Source organism: Phaenicophaeus curvirostris, chromosome 8 (genome assembly GCF_032191515.1).
Source record: "Phaenicophaeus curvirostris isolate KB17595 chromosome 8, BPBGC_Pcur_1.0, whole genome shotgun sequence".
Taxonomy (NCBI): domain Eukaryota; kingdom Metazoa; phylum Chordata; class Aves; order Cuculiformes; family Cuculidae; genus Phaenicophaeus; species Phaenicophaeus curvirostris.
The window spans coordinates 17,622,359-17,640,762 of record NC_091399.1 but is presented as its reverse complement, the minus strand read 5'-3'; the positions used below and the strand labels follow the sequence as shown (position 1 = coordinate 17,640,762).

The 18,404-nt window shown below is 43.9% G+C and overlaps 1 protein-coding gene across 3 annotated transcripts in view; it reads right to left on the bottom strand.

Annotated features, from left to right (window-relative positions):
- RABGAP1L (RAB GTPase activating protein 1 like) overlaps positions 1-18,404 on the bottom strand; it is a 248,130-nt gene that overhangs the window by 187,620 nt on the left and 42,106 nt on the right. For all 3 annotated transcript variants that reach the window (XM_069862589.1, XM_069862587.1, XM_069862588.1), the window contains 2 exons: positions 10,019-10,112; positions 5,411-5,561 (listed from right to left, as the gene is read on the bottom strand). In XM_069862589.1, coding sequence (XP_069718690.1) covers positions 5,411-5,561; positions 10,019-10,112 — 245 coding nt within the window. The remainder of the gene's footprint in view (positions 1-5,410; positions 5,562-10,018; positions 10,113-18,404) is intronic.

Below are 18,404 nucleotides of genomic sequence, written 5' to 3'. Positions count from 1 at the left end.
TAATTAGTAGGGAAAACAAATAAAAACACAAATTAAAAAACTACAAGAACAAGAATGCAACAGATCGGAATTTCCAAAACTCTAACTTTTACTGCTGGAAGCTTGTTGGGTGCAAGAAGAGGGCACGCTGTGTTTCCGATCTTTGTCATCACCACCTGGGCAAGGAACCACCTGCGAGGATTCCAGGAGGCTTTCTCACAAAAGGGGGACCTTCACCATTTTCTGCAGGCTGTTTGCTCCATCAAGGAGCAGCATTTTTGAACCATCGCTGGCAAGAAGCAAACCCCCAAACTCACGTTGGTTGTGATCAGAGCGCTGACACTGGTGAACGGATCATTCCCGCTGTACCGGGCAGAGAATACACAAGTTATTCCACGCTGCACAGAAGCATAAACTCCTCTATTTTCACTTCGGACAAACAGATGCAGCCTTCCAAATGCAAATATTTGCTACAAAAATACTGTAATGTTTCAGTTCATTAACCAACCTGCTGTGGCAGCTGGTGAACAGTCATCTTTTTAATTAGACACCCTTACTGATTAATTAGTCTCAGAACACTGAGCAGTGGAACCCTGCATGAAGCCATTAGGACAAAAAATATTCCTCCTCGTAGTGCTAACTTGATATCCTTTGGTCTCGCTGCAAATAACAAGCTTGATTAATTTTCTACTCAAACTAGACCAGCCTTCCTATATAAGCAATCTACAGAATTCTCCCAATCTACAGCTCAACTGGTCCAACCCAACTGCTTCACGCAAATGAACAAAAACCAACCCAACCCCAAAGACACAAACGTGCTATCAAGGCACTAGTTTCAAAGGCAACTGCATTGAATCTTATTTGCACAGGCACGGTGGCCCACCTGTAACCCCCTCCACCTTCCACTTGCTATGTGAGCCAATTGGCAATAGAAATGAAAAAGGCCAAGTAAATCATAGAATCATAGAATAACCAGGTTGGAAGAGACCCACCAGATCATCAAGTCCAACCATTCAAATATAAAGTATGAAAGCAAAGAAACTAATATTTTTTTCTCATTTGAACAGTTTTTGGTAATTTCTAAGTGCAAAAAGTAAATATTTTTTCTAACGTTAGGTTTACGTGAAAGTTGATCTTTACTTCAGTCCTTTGAGATCCATTTGCAGATGGATGCACTAAGGAAGAGGGACTATTCAAGACACCAGGAGGAAATTCTTCACAATGAGGGTGGGGAGTCTCTGACCCCAGTTGCCCAGGGAAGCTGTGGCTGCCCCATCCCTGGAGGTGTTCAAGGCCAGGCTGGATGGGCCTTGGGCAGCCTGAGCCAGTGGGAGGGGTCCCTGCCCATGGCAGGGAGGGTGGAATTAGGTGATCTTTAAGGTCCCTTCCAGCCCAAACCATTCTATGACCATTCAAGTTAACTCAGTACATGGAAGGACTGTACTTAAGCAGATGATGAAACTTCAGCAATGATATTTGCTATTTTTAGCTATCCTAACTCTGATTGTGGACCACAGAGCTATTACACCTTTGGGAGAAGAGATGCTAAAGACACCCGTGTGCAGGCTCTCATTGCTCCACCAGCTATGAACGTTTCTGCTTTCAGAAAGTGCTCACAATAATGAAACGCAGCCATTAAAGAATTCCAAAACCTTATAACTCGAGGTGTCTCCAGCCATCTGAAACCCTAATGTGTGTTTGTTTCTTTTTGCTCTATAATGAAAGGATTTGTCTTGTAGGAATCAGACATAACAATCCCAGTCCAAACACAACGACATACATGAGCTCTAAATTGATGAGGTTTCATCCAGCCCAAAACACAACATGCTCTGTCTTCTGCAGCAATGGAGCTTATTCATGGTTTTTCCCTTTATCTGCTTTTAACAAAAGGATCTGACATGCTTTTACAGAAGCTCTCTATACAAGCACCAGTATTACCCCTCCATTATCAGCTCGCAAGCAGATTTTTCTCACTCTGACTTGTGTTTGTGTTTTCCCTAAATCATATTTATAAATATATAAATAAAATACACATTTATCTCTGCTGGTGTACCTTCTATTTTTCCCTTTGTCTCCAGTGCCAGTGCAGCAGGGTCAGAAGCCCGTGGCATACAAGCCAGAAAGGTGACTAAGGCAGAGCTTGATTGTCACATAGTACAGATTTACATATATGTCAGAAACGAAGAAGCTGCCAAATCGCAACTCCTACACTCTCAAATCGTATGCAAGACCTACTATTGTGCTACAGTCAAAATCTCCGAGAGGCTCATGGTAATCACCAAGCTGGAACTCAGCAGAAGATAAAGCAAGATAGTGTTTGGCAGTGAGAAAGGACTGGTGAAAGCAGAGGTATTACTCTTTCCCTTCCCTCACTGAACTCCAGACTCAGCTAGAGATGGGAAATGCATCGGCGTGTGATGCTCTGATGTGGGAACAGAAACAGAGATACACATAGATGTGTGTCACATGCAGGGCAGGACTGTTCAGGGAGGCGAATAACAAACTCCTGCTGCACAAACCGCATGCAGCTGGCACAGAGCAAGACGGGTCTGTATCCCGGTCTCTAAAGTAAATTTGAATGTTAAGAGTGGTACCGTTCAGATCATTACAAGGAACACGACTGCCAACAATACAATCCTCCTCTTCACAGTTTCACCAGGAGGTAACCAGCACCGTTGTAGTTTTAAAACTCCAGTTTTTAACATATTCCTCCCTCCTCTTTATGTAGTCATAAATTAGAGATCTTACATTTAACGCTAACAATCTCAACTATTGGGTTCACTTTTGGGTCTATGATATTAAAATGACAACGTTCAGGATTTGTTTCTCAAGTCAGGCCTCCGCAAACTTCTTTAGAAAAAAAAAAATCTTTTAAATCTCACATGATACAAAACATCAAAGATGTCAAAGATGCTTTTAAGGTAAGCCTCATTCACCGAAACTGGCTGGCACACCTTACTGTGCTGGGAAGTACCGGCTCACACTATATTTATTACCCTTAATTAATTAAGATGTAGTAGTTGTGAATGGTTGAGGGGAACCAGGGAGCTGTATGAGGAGGTAAGCAAGCAGCAGGTCATGTCTGTGGGTGTTGCAACCTCCTCCGACTGCTCGTGTCTCCGCACATCTTATTCTCAAGATGGCAAGCACAGAGCTCTGCCAACTCTAACCACTTACAGGAATAGGCTCTGGCATGCACACCCTTACAGAACAGGCTACTAAAGGGGTGAGGACACAACAAAAACATCCAGCTTCCAGAAGGGAGCCTAAACAAGAGAGAAATGGCAAGCAGAATGACCAAAATACAAGGGGACAACAGATCTGTGTAAACGCACGCGTAATCTGAAGCAATCACGATGATGTAGTGGGAGGTGTCCTCACCCATGGCAGGGGGCTCGGAACTAGATGATCTTTAAGGTCCCTTGCAACCCAAACCATTCTATGATTCTGTGAAAGCTAGGGATTTGATGGGAGGAATAAATAATTACAGGAAAAATGCAGCACATGTTGGCATGGTTGTATACAAACGACACAGAGAAAAGAAATAAGTTGTGCTTTTTCACACTGGAGAAGCAAGTGAACAACCAGTAACACTCAAATAACTCTGAAGTTTAACACGCAGATTATTATTGACACACCTAAGGTAACACCACAATAAACCTTTCAGGAGGATTCAGAGAACAATACATACATGCCACTCACTCTCCCCCCGTTCTCTAAAATAGCTTGATTCATGTTACCAACGCACCAAAATGAAAGTTCTCTTCACAGATATAAATATGAGAAAATAGTTCACTAAAAAAAACCTCTAGCTCTTTTTGTGGGGCACTCAACGTTAACCCCTCCTAAAAATGGACTTTAGATTTTGTTTAGCACAATCTCTCCTGCTCATTTCTTGCCAAGTATCCTCTCATCCAACATACACCACACGCTGCGACCGCTAGCGGTTACAGCCAGACTACAAAAAAGATTTTGTGATTTCAGAATAAAAGTGAGTTACTTCAGGAAAAAAAAACCCAAGTCTGCATAAAACCTTCAGTTCAGAATGGGATTTAATTTTCTAACCGACACCAGTGCAACGTTTCATATTAAATACCGTATGTGACATCCTCTCCTAAAATACACGTCACTGGAATATTTCTACCATGAAAAGGCCAAGCCTAACAAGATATTTTCAAGGCACAAGGCCCTCACTTCGAGATAAGCCTTGCATTTTAGAAGTTTTCCACTCCCTCCTCCGCTGTGAAACAAACATCTTCCCCGCTTTTGGAGAGCAACAGCAAAATAACGGAGGTGGTTTTGATGCAACATACAGCTGACAGATGTCCTGTGAATGGTTTCTAAGGAAAATATAACCCAGCTACAACGTCAAAAAGAAAAACTTACACTATCAAAACATCCTTCTTTACTGGTAAAGGAAAAAGAAGCCACGAGGACAGATCTCACTCCAGGAACACTTTTAAACTGTACAAGAACAGCAGGTTGGTCAAGTTAAGACAGCGAGCATCAAAAAGATATGTCAGCATTACGCAGGGAAACTTTTACTAACAATGTCCACTCCAGAAAATTTGTATGGATAGATGATTCACTCCCTAGGTAACACATCCAACACCTAGTATGAGCAACATGAAATTATCTTCAGCCATTTCTACCCTCACAGCCACTGCCGAGACTTCTCTTTTTCCCCAGAGCACCAATAACCACTCTGCAGCGGCAAGAATTTCAGGACCCTGACTGGTGAGGTCACCTCCCAATGCCGCACAGAGGTTTTGCTACTCCAAAGCCACGTTTTTCAACCTTTCACTCACAGCCACCAGCAGTCTGGAACTTCTGTGCAGACAGCTTCTTGTCGTGTTTACCGACTGCACTGACGGCACTCGGATGCAGAATGAGAAGAGTTGCCCAACAGGATTCTCCTCCCAAATTGTCCATACAGCAAGGAGATGGGTTTCCTCCTCAGTAAAAATGTTCTTAACCTTCTTTTTTAAAATAACAACAAAACAAGGGACACTCAGCTTTTTAGAATTTGACTAGGTTTTGCTTGTGTTTTTTGGGGTTTTTTAACTAGAAACCAGAAAATTAAGGCATAAAGAGAACAAGCTGATGAAAAACCAAAGCGATGAATTTGAGTTTATAAAAACAACTCTCAAGTGCCTGAACAACAAGCTGATGTGCTTATTATCATCCCAGCAAGTGAACAGAAAGCTAAATGTCATTTACTACAGGTACCGGTCAGCATTTTCTGTTGCTAATGCCGTTCAGCAGGTACCCGTAGGCAGGAGGCAAAGTCACCTAAGCACAATTTCAGATGCTCAGAACAAGTCAAACTGCTTCAGTCTTTCGTTATTTTGCTACTAAAAAAATCCTGCTGCATGGTAGAACTCAATTTAACCCAAAAAAAGAAAGAAAGAAGGAAAGAAAAGTCCCTTACCTTTGTGATGAGAACTCTGTACCTATCCAGCATCTCCTGGTTGTCGTGGCATCCTGCCAGCAGCTGCCAAACCTCTGCCCTCAGCGCCTCTGGAACACCGCATTTCACCAGGGTGGATAATCCATTCGGTCTCACAATGAGATTATTGTGCCTGGGGAACAAACAATTGTTTGCCAGTTACACCACAACTACGAAAGCAGAAACGAGCACTAAAAATCTACAAAGTTTTTCAACCTTCTAGCGTTGCTCTGGAAAGTCATAGAGTCATAGACTCACAGAATCACCAGGTTGGAAGAGACCCACAGGATCATTGAGTCCAACCATTCCTATCAAACACTAAACCATGTCCCTCAGCACCTCGTCCACCCGTGCCTTAAACACCTCCAGGGAAGGGGACTCAACCACCTCCCTGGGCAGCCTCTGCCAGTGCCCAATGACCCTTTCTGTGAAGAATTTTTTCCTAATGTCCAGCCTAAAGCTCCCCTGGCGGAGCTTGAGGCCATTCCCTCTCGTCCTGTCCCCCGTCACTTGGGAGAAGAGGCCAGCTCCCTCCTCTCCACAACCTCCTTTCAGGTAGTTGGAGAGAGCAATGAGGTCTCCCCTCAGCCTCCTCTTCTCCAGGCTAAACACCCCCAGCTCTCTCAGCCGCTCCTCATCAGGCCTGTTCTCCAGCCCCCTCACCAGCTTCGTTGCTCTTCTCTGGACTCGCTCCAGAGCCTCAACATCCTTCTTGTGGTGAGGGGCCAGAGCTGAACACAGGATTCGAGGAGTGGTCTCACCAGGGCCGAGTCCAGAGGGAGAAGAACCTCCCTGGACCTGCTGGCCACGCCGTTTCTGATCCAAGCCAAGATGCCATTGGCCTTCTTGGCCATCTGGGCCACTGCTGGCTCATGTTCAGTCCCTGTCAACCAACACCCCCAGGTCCCTCTCCTCCAGGCAGCTTTCCAGCCAGACTTCCCCTGGTCTGTAGCACTGCACAGGGTTGTTGTGCCCCAATGCAGGACCCGGCATTTGGCCTTGTTAGACCTCACGTCAGCAACAGAAGCTGCCCTTCCCCTGATCACGCTAACTGCCGTCTGTCAGACGGACAGCGAGGTTCTGTGAGGCTTCCACTAAGAACCAGGGACAAAATGTAGCGTGATCCAAATTCTCTAGGTTTGGAGGAGTGAAGGAAAATGAGAACAAAAAACAAGTGCAGAAATCGAACTGAACTGGCTAATGAAAAACAATTTTGATTGAAAGAGAAAACTATACCATCTGTGCATTTAAATATTTGTTCAACACATACGTTTGGCTCTAGGTTAAGGCAAGGAAATCAAAAATAACCTAAGGTGTACAGAGAAATACATTTTGGAAAACAAATACAAGCCAGTTCTAAGAGTCCCAATTTACTGCTACTGTTTACATTTAACAGGTGCTCTAAATAAAGGTTTTTTTCTGTACTCAGAGGATGATATCCTAATTTTTCTGAGTGACTTGAGAATTAAAAAGAGACTGTGATTACATAATGCCGGTATTCTTTTAAGCAAAATAATTATTTTAAATTTTAAGCATGCAGTGCAACAAAATTAATTTCAAACTTGATCATTGTTAGGCATATTAAAAGCCCAACCAGTTCCTTTTCCCTTTTTCAGCACATTTTGCAGCAAGTCACATTAGATCAATGGTCTTGTGATGGGAAGAAGCTACAAAGAAAAACAGTATCCACAGCAATATTAAAAGGGCAAGACACTAAGGGGTTACAGATTTATGGAGTGTACATTCAGGACTAAATGGCAGGGGGGTTGGAATGAGATGATTTTAAAGTCCCTTCCAACTCAAAACATTTGGTGATTCTATGATTCGTTCTATGATTCTAAATTAAAAAATACACCAGAAACTTAAAGCTCAGGTTGTGTGAAAATGAAGCATTAGTAGCACAACTTCCAACCACATCAGTTTGGCGACTACATGGATTTGGTCTTATGTATTACCCGTGAAACAGAAACCACCTCCTCTGAGGACTAAGACAGCAGGAAAAATAAAAGGTGCATCCCCACAGAAACATAACAGTGCCACCAAGAAAACAACACAAATTGTTTACGGCAACAATTAACAGGGATGCACATTCCCTGCAGTAACACCATCCTTAAAACTAAGCATGTGTAACAGAGTGAAGTCTGCTCCAGTACATGAGATTCCACTGGATGTGTTGTATCTTTAGTTACTTCTGTTGGGGAGGCAATACTTCAGCACCATTAATCCATGCAGTACAGCGTAACCCCATAAATTTGATAGATGGTGTCTCACTTTCGGAATGTCTGTTCGACAAACAGCTTGCTCATTATTAACAGTAATGAACAAATCTACATTACTGCCTCCTTCGTGTAGAGGCCCAGGCACCTCTCATTCTTGGACACTTTGTGACACCTGCTTGGCCAGACACTAACAGAAACAAGCATAAAATTAAAGCTTGTCTCATCCCAGTCTTAAAAAAATAGGTCATTCATGGATGCTGACATCTTTCATTCGTTACGAAGTGCTGTAATTCTCCTGTGCAAAACTCAAGGACATAATTTGAAGATATCAAAGAGCAAGAATGCAGAACTGCAGTGCTCTGACTTGACAACTATTTCTAATCCAAGACTGCTATTGACCATCGCTACTACATGGTAAACCACATAGGACATAGCTAAGTACTCAGTTAAACCAGCTCGGCATGCAAGAACAACCATAAGGCTGAGGATGTAGTAAACAGTACAATAAATGAAAAGATATTCCATTACTTTCCAGCTATTTATTTCATCTTTTTAATAAAGTACCTTATTCCTGTTTGTATGTTTGAAGGAGCCTCTTGGAGCAACGCTTCAGCTAAGTCAGTTCATTAGGTTACGGTGACACTTTAATGAAATTAAAGTGCAAGAAATTTTTCATCTGAGATAAATCATCGCACCAGTTCTCCAAGTGGAAGTGTTCATTTTTATTTATTTACAAGTGCACAGATATTCTACTCGCACATGCTGTGGCTTTCAACACACTAGAAGATTTTATTTCAACCTATTTTTAGTTTTCAGACTGTTAACGTTTTTATTCTGTTACTCTTTCCAAGTTTTGTTCTTAAACTGTAACATAACACTACTCAAAAATTCAAGTATTGCTTGAGACAGTCCTCAAGAAAACGTTCACTACTGCTAATCCTCAAGCTGGTTGAGATCTCATCCTATTTCTAACTCATTTTAAATAAGGTGTTTCAACTACTAAACGATTCTCTGAGTTAACCGTATAGCCTATGTTAGGACTTCAAATAGCTTATTCCAAAAGCCTTAAATGTTTTGTACCACTGAACAGTGCACTCAGTAACTTAAGAAATAGCTGGATACGTGAAGCTTGAGAGAATGAGCTGTGGGCAGTTCATTCAGTGGGCTCATCCACAGAGACTGGATACTTGTCAAGGGTAAAACGTAAATCTAAAAGAATCAACTGACAGATTACTTTAAAAACAAATGAATGCATTAAAAAGTTGCATCTTCCAACACAAACTCAACAGAGATTCAAACAAACCTGTGGGACAGTTCTTTTAAGGACTCAGGATGGCCTTGGGGTGCCAGACATAAAAGCACAAACAATTTATACCCTCTTTTGTGGGATGCCCTTTAGAATAAACGGTTCAGATGAGGAACACACACTTGCCTGTAGGGATCAACTGGCTCCCACACCGCTCAGTATTTCCTTAATCATTTAGGGAGCCCATAGGCAGAGTATTTGTGCAACCATTCCATCAAACACCTGTGCTTCCCAAAAAAACCTCTTTGATTAAGGCCAGAAACTTGGGTGACAAGGCCAGAAGGGTTCTGTTAAGGCCAGTAAAATCTAGTGATGTCTTATCCAGGTCATATTTGCATGAGATCTCCATTAAAGAGGCCAGCAGCAAGAGCCTGGGTCTCTCCAAACCTACAAAGCAGCCAGTTCAAGGTGGGAACTGGCTGAATAAATCCTTGAAGTGTTCTTCAGTTCTCCTTTTGGTGTTGGGAAAAGGAAACTCTGCCAGTTCCAAATCAAGGGCCCCTCGATTCGTTTTGTCTCAGGCAACAGGAGCGACAACTTACAAAGGCAAAACCAAGTCAGTGGTTCTGGCATGTGCTAATAGCATCAGTCTCTCAGAGGCAGCAAACGCACAGACTTTCTCCTCTCTTGGCAAAGCATTTGCTACTACTGAAACATTTAATTAAACCTCAGAAATAACACTGTTGAGAACGTACTCTGGGCTTCCAAATACCCTTCACCTCACTCTCACAGCACGCCCGGGCCCAAGGAACAGAGGCCATCAGACAGTTCTGCATGTGGAGACTCAGCACCTGCAGTGAGCGCACGCAGATAGATCCCCTAACACCCAACGAAACAAGACGTTTGCAGACACCGTGGGAGAGACTTGTCAAATAACTGCAAGTTAAAATAAGAGGATTTACCAGCCCCTTTTCAACCGGGTTTAAAAAACACACTCGGTTTGCATTTTAGTTTTTAAACTGTGTAAGCCGAACAATTGAAATCCCCTTGCTCAAGAGCACGTGCTCTCATAAAACACAGAAAAGGTCAGCATTTAAAATCTAAATATAAGAAATGAAGCATTACCATTTGCCCAGTAATTCTCCCCAGGAACACAAAATCTTCTCGGAACAATCCTTTGACACATCACCAGTGCCACTGGAGAGCTCATTGTCACTCTCTACAAAAAAATAAAAAGACAAAACAAGAAAACAAAAGCATACACAGATTTACCAAAGAGAACAAACATTGAAGATGCATACGTATGGGTCTTACACAAATTCTTCTCACGTATCAGCTTTAAATCCACAAAAAGACATAGAAAATATTAGTGGAACTATAAAGAATGTTCAGTGGACTTGACAAAGCAAGCGTATTAATAAAGTCACCATAAAGTATAAAAGAACAAAGAGTAGCTCACAGCACAGTCAGAGGAAAAAGGGCTGGGATCTAGAAAAGCGTTCTGTGGGAAAGGTTTCAAGGCTGTCAGCTAAGATATCCAGTTAACGACATTTCACAATGCAGTAATAGCTAAAAGTCACATCTGCTCCAGACCTCACATAAAGGAATTCTCTTTTAAAGCATGGTAGAGAATGCCACTTCACTCCTCTGCTCTGTTCTCAGTGACCTCAGGAAGCCTGCTCACAGCCACAAAACCGCAACAAGCTCAAGGAACAGCAGCAAAAGTGACACTGCGACATTAAAGGTCATATTGCATAGAACAGAGGGGAATGCTTCGAATGGAAAAGGAACTCTTAAGCACTAAGAATCAAGCACCCAGGGAATGATGTGTGTCATTGTATGACTAATACACAGAACTAAAAGGCATAATGTGAGCCTGGGACAACGTGCCCCAAGAACCACCCAGCCCAAGCGACTGCCCCATTTCCAAACACCCTGCGGGTCTGCAGCAGAAGCAGAACAGTCTCACGCCTGCGGCAGCTCCTCATGTGGATGTGGCTGGGCAGTTATTTGGATCTCTTCCTGCTAAAAATGAACCACGAGTACAATTTCAACACCACCTAACGCTGGCAGCGCTCCAGCACCTTTGCGATGAAAACACAACCTAAAAAGGGACACTGCAACAGCCCTGTTATCCTCGGGGGCTCGGAACCTACAGACGGCTCAGATGTTAGAGGGTCTTCTGAGGAGGCTCTTTCCCACGAGCTGAGCTGTCTCAGGGAGCAAAAATAAAACAAAAAAGAGGACTAAACCTAGAGCTGCTCCCAAAATCCCTTAGATACTCTTTTCAACACAGCTCAGTGACATCTAGTTGCTGATCTAATAGCTTTAATTCCTCAGATACTTTAAACGCTTCACACTCAGCTTCATGTAGCCAACGGTAGCAGCTCAGGTAGAGGACCTGAAGTTCTTCAACACAAGCACAATTATCCTCATAAGTTTTCATCCCTGACATTCACACTTCAATTATACATATCTAATTTATAATTTCCACAACTGCCAATTACAAGTCATTAGTAAAAATATCACCAGTGCTCAAATTTGACAATGAATCAGGAGGACAAAGACAGTATATATCGCAATTTGAACAGAACTAACAGCTAAAGTGCTGTCTTGAGAGAAGAGAAAAGCATATTAGAAATGCCTTTGTATTTCAAACTGAACATCAGATTAGTGAAACCTTTTAGCTTGGAACCTGCCTGTACAGCTCTACGTGCCCAAAAACCCAAGACCAACCTGCATATAAATACTTCCTTCCCCTCAGAACTTAAAAAAAAATCCTCTTATCATAAATCAACAGAAAACTGCATTTTAAGCCTTCACAATCTTTTGCATAGATTCACAGGACCTAGAGAGAGAAAATACGATGATCTAAAACCCCCAAATTTATCATTTTAACTACAATTCAATATCACTATAAAAGTTTTTCCAGTAACAGAAGGAACCCATGAAGATCCAGCAGGAGAAATGTATGTGAAATTTCATTTTAAAATTACTGAAAATAATGTAAAGGCAAATTTCCTCATTTACCACCCAGACCCGATAATAACTAGGAAAAGTTTAAAAAGTAACTGCATAACATTTTTTAATTTTTCTCCCCTCTCCTGATTTGCCAAATCGGATCACAGAGATTAATTCTAAACACAGCCCTTCTGCTTCCTGCGGAAACAAGGAAAGCAAATGTGAGGAAACCTGCTCTGGATGGAGTACATTCAGAAACACTGGCACACTTTAGGAACCTCTAGAAATTTGGCTCACACTAGAAATTTATCATAAACCACAATTTCAGAAAGGTTTCACATATTTAAGGTAAAGCAAGAGAATCTGCTTTGCACAAAATTCTCAAAAAGGAGACCTGAATGACTTCGGAGAGACTGAAGATCTACAGCGCATCTCTACAAGAGCTGCCTGTGAAAACACAGATGGAAAAATCTGCAGCCTTAAAACAAAAATCTGAGTAAGGTGACTAAAATAAATCCCCAACCAGACCAAAATGCTTAAAATCAAAACCATGCGGAACACTTTCAGGAAAAAAGCACAGTAGAATCATAGAATCACCAGGTTGGAAAGGATCCACGGGATCATCGAGTCCAACCATTCCAGTAGTTGTTCCCTGATCCAAACCTGAGCTTGCTGAGGAATACAAACATCAGACAAAATAGAACCAAGCTCCTTCTTATCTCAATACGCTGGCATTCCACGCAAAACTCTTCTAAGTTGTTATGAGGATCAGTGTTACATAGCATACGTATTCGAGCAAGATGTATCACAAAGCTACAGTGCTTCAGCCCTGATATTTCTTTCATCTGGAAGATGAAGAATTGGTATTTGGAATGTATTATTCAGTTATATGTCAGAAAATCACAAGCCTTAATTAGCAATGCCATATGCTCCCTTTCAAACAGCACCAATGTCAGCCTTCAAAACAGAACAGGGCAAAGGAGACAGAATAAACAGCTTGAAACTCTGGTTCCACTCTAAGACTATTTACGCATTCTAGCCTGTCTAAGCACTTAGGTTTAAATTAAGGGGAGGAGGCTGTGGGAGGGATATTTAACTACATCTATTCTTTTCTGAGGTGTACTTTTATACATTTTTTTCCAAATTCCATAGCATCTATAAGCCAGCAGCACTAGCCAGAGCACGATTTTATCTGCCCTTGTTCTTCAGGGAATGCCACAGACCCCTTCCTCTAAATGTTCTGTGCACACCTCCCTTTCTCCTTTATTTGTTCTGACCTCACACATCCCATCCACTGGACAATAACCGCTGTGCCTCATCGAAATGGGAGACACCTCGAGGGAGCACACCCACGGGGCTGGGTTCCACATGGATGTACACACTAACAGCCTTTCAGAATACTTACAGGTAACAGTAAGCCTCTCAGGTTTATTATTTGTTTGTTTTGAATCGCAATGTGACTCACAAAACTCACAAAAAACTCACTTTGTGGACGTCTCATAAACCAATGTCCTGAATTCAGAGTCTATGTTTAAAGCAAGCCCGAAGGATCACACTTCCACAGCAAGCATCACTCTGCATGGCATCAGCATCAAATCATAGAACACTTCGGGCTGGAAGAGACCTCTCGAGATCATGTGGTCCAACCTCCTATTCCAAGCAGCTCTGGTTTGATCAGGTCACTCAGGGACCTGAAGGAGAGGATAGTCTTGAACACCTTCAAGAAAGCAGACTGGAAAACCTCTTCCACTAATGCTAATGGACCATGCTAATGGGTTAAAAACCAACCAATCCACTCACCAAAAATGTCCTTTCATCTAACCAGAATTCCCTAAGTTCCAGCTTATCCCTGATGCCTGTTACCACACACCTCCGAGAAGGGTCTGATTCCATCCTCTACAAGTTCTCTGATGTTGTAGGTGTAGACAACAATAAGATTCTCCCCTGAGCTTTTTCCTTTCCAGTCTGAACCAAATCCAGCTCCACCAGCCTTCCCCTGCATCCATGTGCTCCTGCCATCTGAGCAGCGTGGCAGCCTCTGCTGGACCTGCCCTACTACCAGTGCCTTCCCCAGACTGGACACAGACCCCAGTGCTGTCCCACAGCTGCTGGGACAGAGGGGCCGGATCGTTTTCCTGGCCCTGCTGTCCAGACCCAGGCTGTGCTTGGTGTGCTTTGATGCCAGGCTGCACTGCTGACATGATTTCAGCTCTTTACCTGCTGGCATCTCCAGGTACTTTCAGCAGAAGATTTTTATCTGGCTTGTGCCCAGCCCATCCGGTCACCCAGGGTTATTCTGTCGTGGATACAGGGCTTAGCACTGCCCTCTGCTAAACTTCACAAGGTTCCTGCCAGTGCATTTCTCCAGCTTGTCCAGGTCCCCCTGAGCAGAAGCCTCCAGCAGGCCTGGGGAACAGACCTTATGATGGAGAACAGCTTATGAGGAACGGCTGAGAGAGCTGGGGCTGTTTAGCCTGGAGAAGAGGAGGCTGAGGGGAGACCTCATTGCTCTCTCCAACTACCTGAAAGGAAGTTGTGGAGAGGAGGGAGCTGGCCTCTTCTCCCAAGGGACAGGGGACAGGACGAGAGGGAATGGCCTCAAGCTCCGCCGGGGGGGTTTAGGCTGGACATTAAGAAAAAATTTTTCACGGAAAGGGTCATTGGGCACTGGAACAGGCTGCCCAGGGAGGTGGTTGAGTCACCTTCCCTGGAGGGGTTTAAGGGACGGGTGGACGAGGCGCTGAGGGACATGGTTTAGTGTTTGGTAGGAATGGTTGGACTCGATGATCCGGTGGGTCTCGTCCAACCTGGTGATTCTATGAGTCTATGATTATCGGCTACTCCCCCCAGCCTGCTGTTGTCCACAAACCTGCTGAGGGTGCACTCTGTCCCATCATGCAGGTAATGAACAAGGGCATTTAACAGCCCTGATCCCAATACTGAGCCCTGAAAGACTCTACTATGTACTGCCAGTTGGACTTTGCACCATTGATTCTTCCATCCCAGCAGTCTAGACAGCCTTCCAACCACATTATTTTTCACTTATCCAGTCCCTGTTTCATTGATTTCAGGATAAGGACACTATGGAACAGTGCTGGAGTCTCTTAAAATCAAATTATGCAGCATCCACTGCCTCGTCCACAGAACTGATCATCTTGTCACAGAAAGCGATGTGTTTGGTCACAACTATTTTCCTTCATAAATCTACAGGGAGCGTTCCCAATGTAGGTCCCTCACGTCTTTCAAAGCTGCTTTTGGAAGTATTTGCTCCATAATCAACCCTGTGGACTGAGGTTAGACTGACCTGGAACTTCCTTCTGGCCCAATGACATTTGCCATTTGCATGACATTAAATACAGAAGTACAGGTGTCACTCTGGGTGACAGATTTTGCACACAGTCTGTTTTGTTAGTAGGCCTATTGACAAAAATAAACATGTAAAAACCGGTCTCTCAAAAATTTGTAAGGACATTCAAGAATAAACTAAAAGAAAAAGAATCTAAATGAAGACTGGTAGCCTATTGGATACACTTCATTTTGTGCCTACTCCATTTAGGAACACTCATTACATAAATTCCTCAATATATGAGCAGACTACTCAGAAGAATTGTATTTTCAGTGGCCCAGCACTAACACTTATTGCGTAATAATACTCTATTGACCTGACTCAATTATAACTTTCTCCCCTTTCTTTAAGAAACAGACTCCAACTTGCAGAATATAATTGTTCCCAAAGTGGCCGATCTCCCACGTAACAAAGGCACCGCTTTGGATTTAGTCTGATCCAGAATAGCTCGAAAAGTTGTTTTTGCTGGAAACCAAGTAAGACTTTCAGAACGGCTACAATTATCTTCGTTATAAAACAGCAATAAGTTTATCTTGGGATGGGAAGGAACGTGTTTGAAGGGTTTGGTTGGTTGGTTTTGTGAACAAGGAGGTGCCACAGAAGAACCCTCTTTGCACAGTAAAGAGGCTGTGCACATCTGAAGCACTCCAAAATCACAGGAGGCTTTGTCTCCCAAGATAGCAACAGAGGGACGAACAGGAGCCTTGTGAGACAGCTCTGCTAGGTATCCACGTTCTTACTTTCTCAATTTGGGTAAGGAGAACACAGGCCTTGATCACATATTTCCCTGCAGATACTTGGCTAACCAACCCTATGAACCGCCAGTTGCCTCTCGAAGCACTCCGTCCCAGTGACCTCATCGCTCTTGGGCTGCATCTCATTTCCAACCTAGCTCCTTCTACCTGCAGTTTATGCCAATTACTTTTTTCTCCTAAGCAGACTTGACAAGGAAAACAATTTCAGCACAACTCAATTACAAAACTATCTTTGTCTTCATTCTTCCTTCTCTAAAAACCGCGGCTTCTTTCCTCAGAGGACACATTCTCTGGAATTCCACTCATTCTGGAAAAACAACTGCGAGAAACCAACTCAGAACAAAGTCAGAGAGCATGGATGTTCCTTTCTCCAACCAGGAACGTCACAAATTCTCTCAAACAAAAGTCATGAGCTCCATTTATTGGTATTTTCCGCTTTTCACTTGCAAAAATCTGTGCCAGTTAAGAACTGATACTCAGTCAACAAAAACTGAAGGGGAAACAAGAAAGCTGGGGAGGGACAGTTTACAAAGGCTTGGAGTGATAGGATGAGGGGCAATGGGTATAAACTGGAAAGGGGCAGAGTTAGACTAGACACAAGGAGGAATTTCTTCACCATGAGAGTGGTGAGACCCTGGCCCAGGTTGCCCAGAGAAGCTGTGGCTGCCCCATCCCTGGAGGTGTCCAAGGCCAGGCTGGATGGGGCTTGGGCAGCCTGATCCTGTGGGAGGTGTCCCTGCCCATGGCAGGGGGTTGGAACTGGATGGGCTTTAAGGTCCCTTCCAATCCAAACTATTCTGTGATTCTAACCTACTTTGACACAGTTTCTCCCAGCATTCTGCTTGAGAAACTGTCAGCCTCTGGCCTGGACAGGCGCACACTCTCCTGGGTGGAAAACCGGTTGGCTGGAGGGCCCAGAGAGTGGTGGGAAATGGCGTGAAATCCAGCTGGAGGCCAGTGACAAGTGGGGTTCCCCAGGGCTCAGTGCTGGGTCCAGCCCTGTTCAGTGTCTTTATCAATGATCTGGATGAAGGCATCGAGTGCACCCTTAGCAAGTTTGCGGACGACACTAAGCTGGGTGGAAGTGTTGATCTGCTGGAGGGTAGGGAGGCTCTGCAAAGGGATCTGAACAGGCTGGACCGCTGGGCAGAGTCCGGCAGCATGAGGTTTAACAAGGCCAAATGCCGGGTCCTGCACTTGGGGCACAACAACCCTGAGCAGCTACAGACTAGGAGAAGTCTGGTTGGAAAGCTGCCCGGGGGAGAAGGACCTGGGGGTGTTGGTTGACAGGGACTGAACATGAGCCAGCAGTGGCCCAGGTGGCCAAGAAGGCCAATGTCATCTTGGCTTGGATCAGACACGGCGTGACCAGCAGGTCCAGGGAGGTTCTTCTCCCTCTGGACTTGGCACTGGTGAGACCGCTCCTCGAATCCTGTGTTCAGTTCTGGCCCCTCACCACAAGAAGGATGCTGAGGCTCTGGAGCGAGTCCAGAGAAGAGCAACAAAGCTGGGGAAGGGGCTGGAGAACAGGCCTTATGAGGAACGGCTGAGAGAGCTGGGGGTGTTTAGCCTGGAGGAGGCTGAGGGGAGACTTCATTGCTCTCTACAACTACCTGAAAGGAGGCTGTGGAGAGGAGCGTGCTGGGCTCTTCTTCCAAGTGACAGGGGACAGGAGAAGAGGGAATGGCCTCAAGCTCTGCCAGGGAAGGTTTAGGCTGGACATTACGAAAAAATTCTTCACAGAAAGGGTCACTGGGCATTGGAACAGGCTGCCCAGGGAGGTGGTTGAGTCACCTTCCCTGGAGGTGTTTAAGGCACGGGTGGATGAGGTGCTGAGGGACATGGTTTAGTGTTTGGTAGGAATGGTTGGACTCGATGATCCGGTGGGTCTCTTCCAACCTGGTTATTCTATGATTACCTGCATTCAGACAATACCTTAAACGTCCAGCTCATTTGTCAGTTAATAAAGAATGCAGAAACGCACATTGTTGGCTGAGAGTTCAAGCACAAAAGTAGACAAGGGAAGAACATCCTGAGTAGCAGTGTGTGACTGCAGCAGATAAAAATGAAGAGGAAGGATCTGAGTAGTGATTTGAAGAAGAAAGGGGTTTTAATGAGTTTTAATTGAGAAGCTGTTACAAGTGAAATAAAGAGTAGGTGGAACTGAAAAATAATAGAGTTGGAGCAGCCCGAAGGAGAAGGAAATTAGGTCATCAAGATAGGTGGGAACAGAATCAGAACAGTGCAAAAATGAAAAGTTTTATTTTTATGTAGGAGAAGAACAAAAACGAAAGGGGAGCTGAAGTTGGCAGCATATTATCAGGGCAACAAGATATAGATGTTACTGACATGGAGTCATTCCATATCTACCGGATGAAAGAGGATTCTGAAGCCATGAAAAACGCAAGTTCCCATTTATAAGGTAACAGGAAATTATAGAGCATGATCT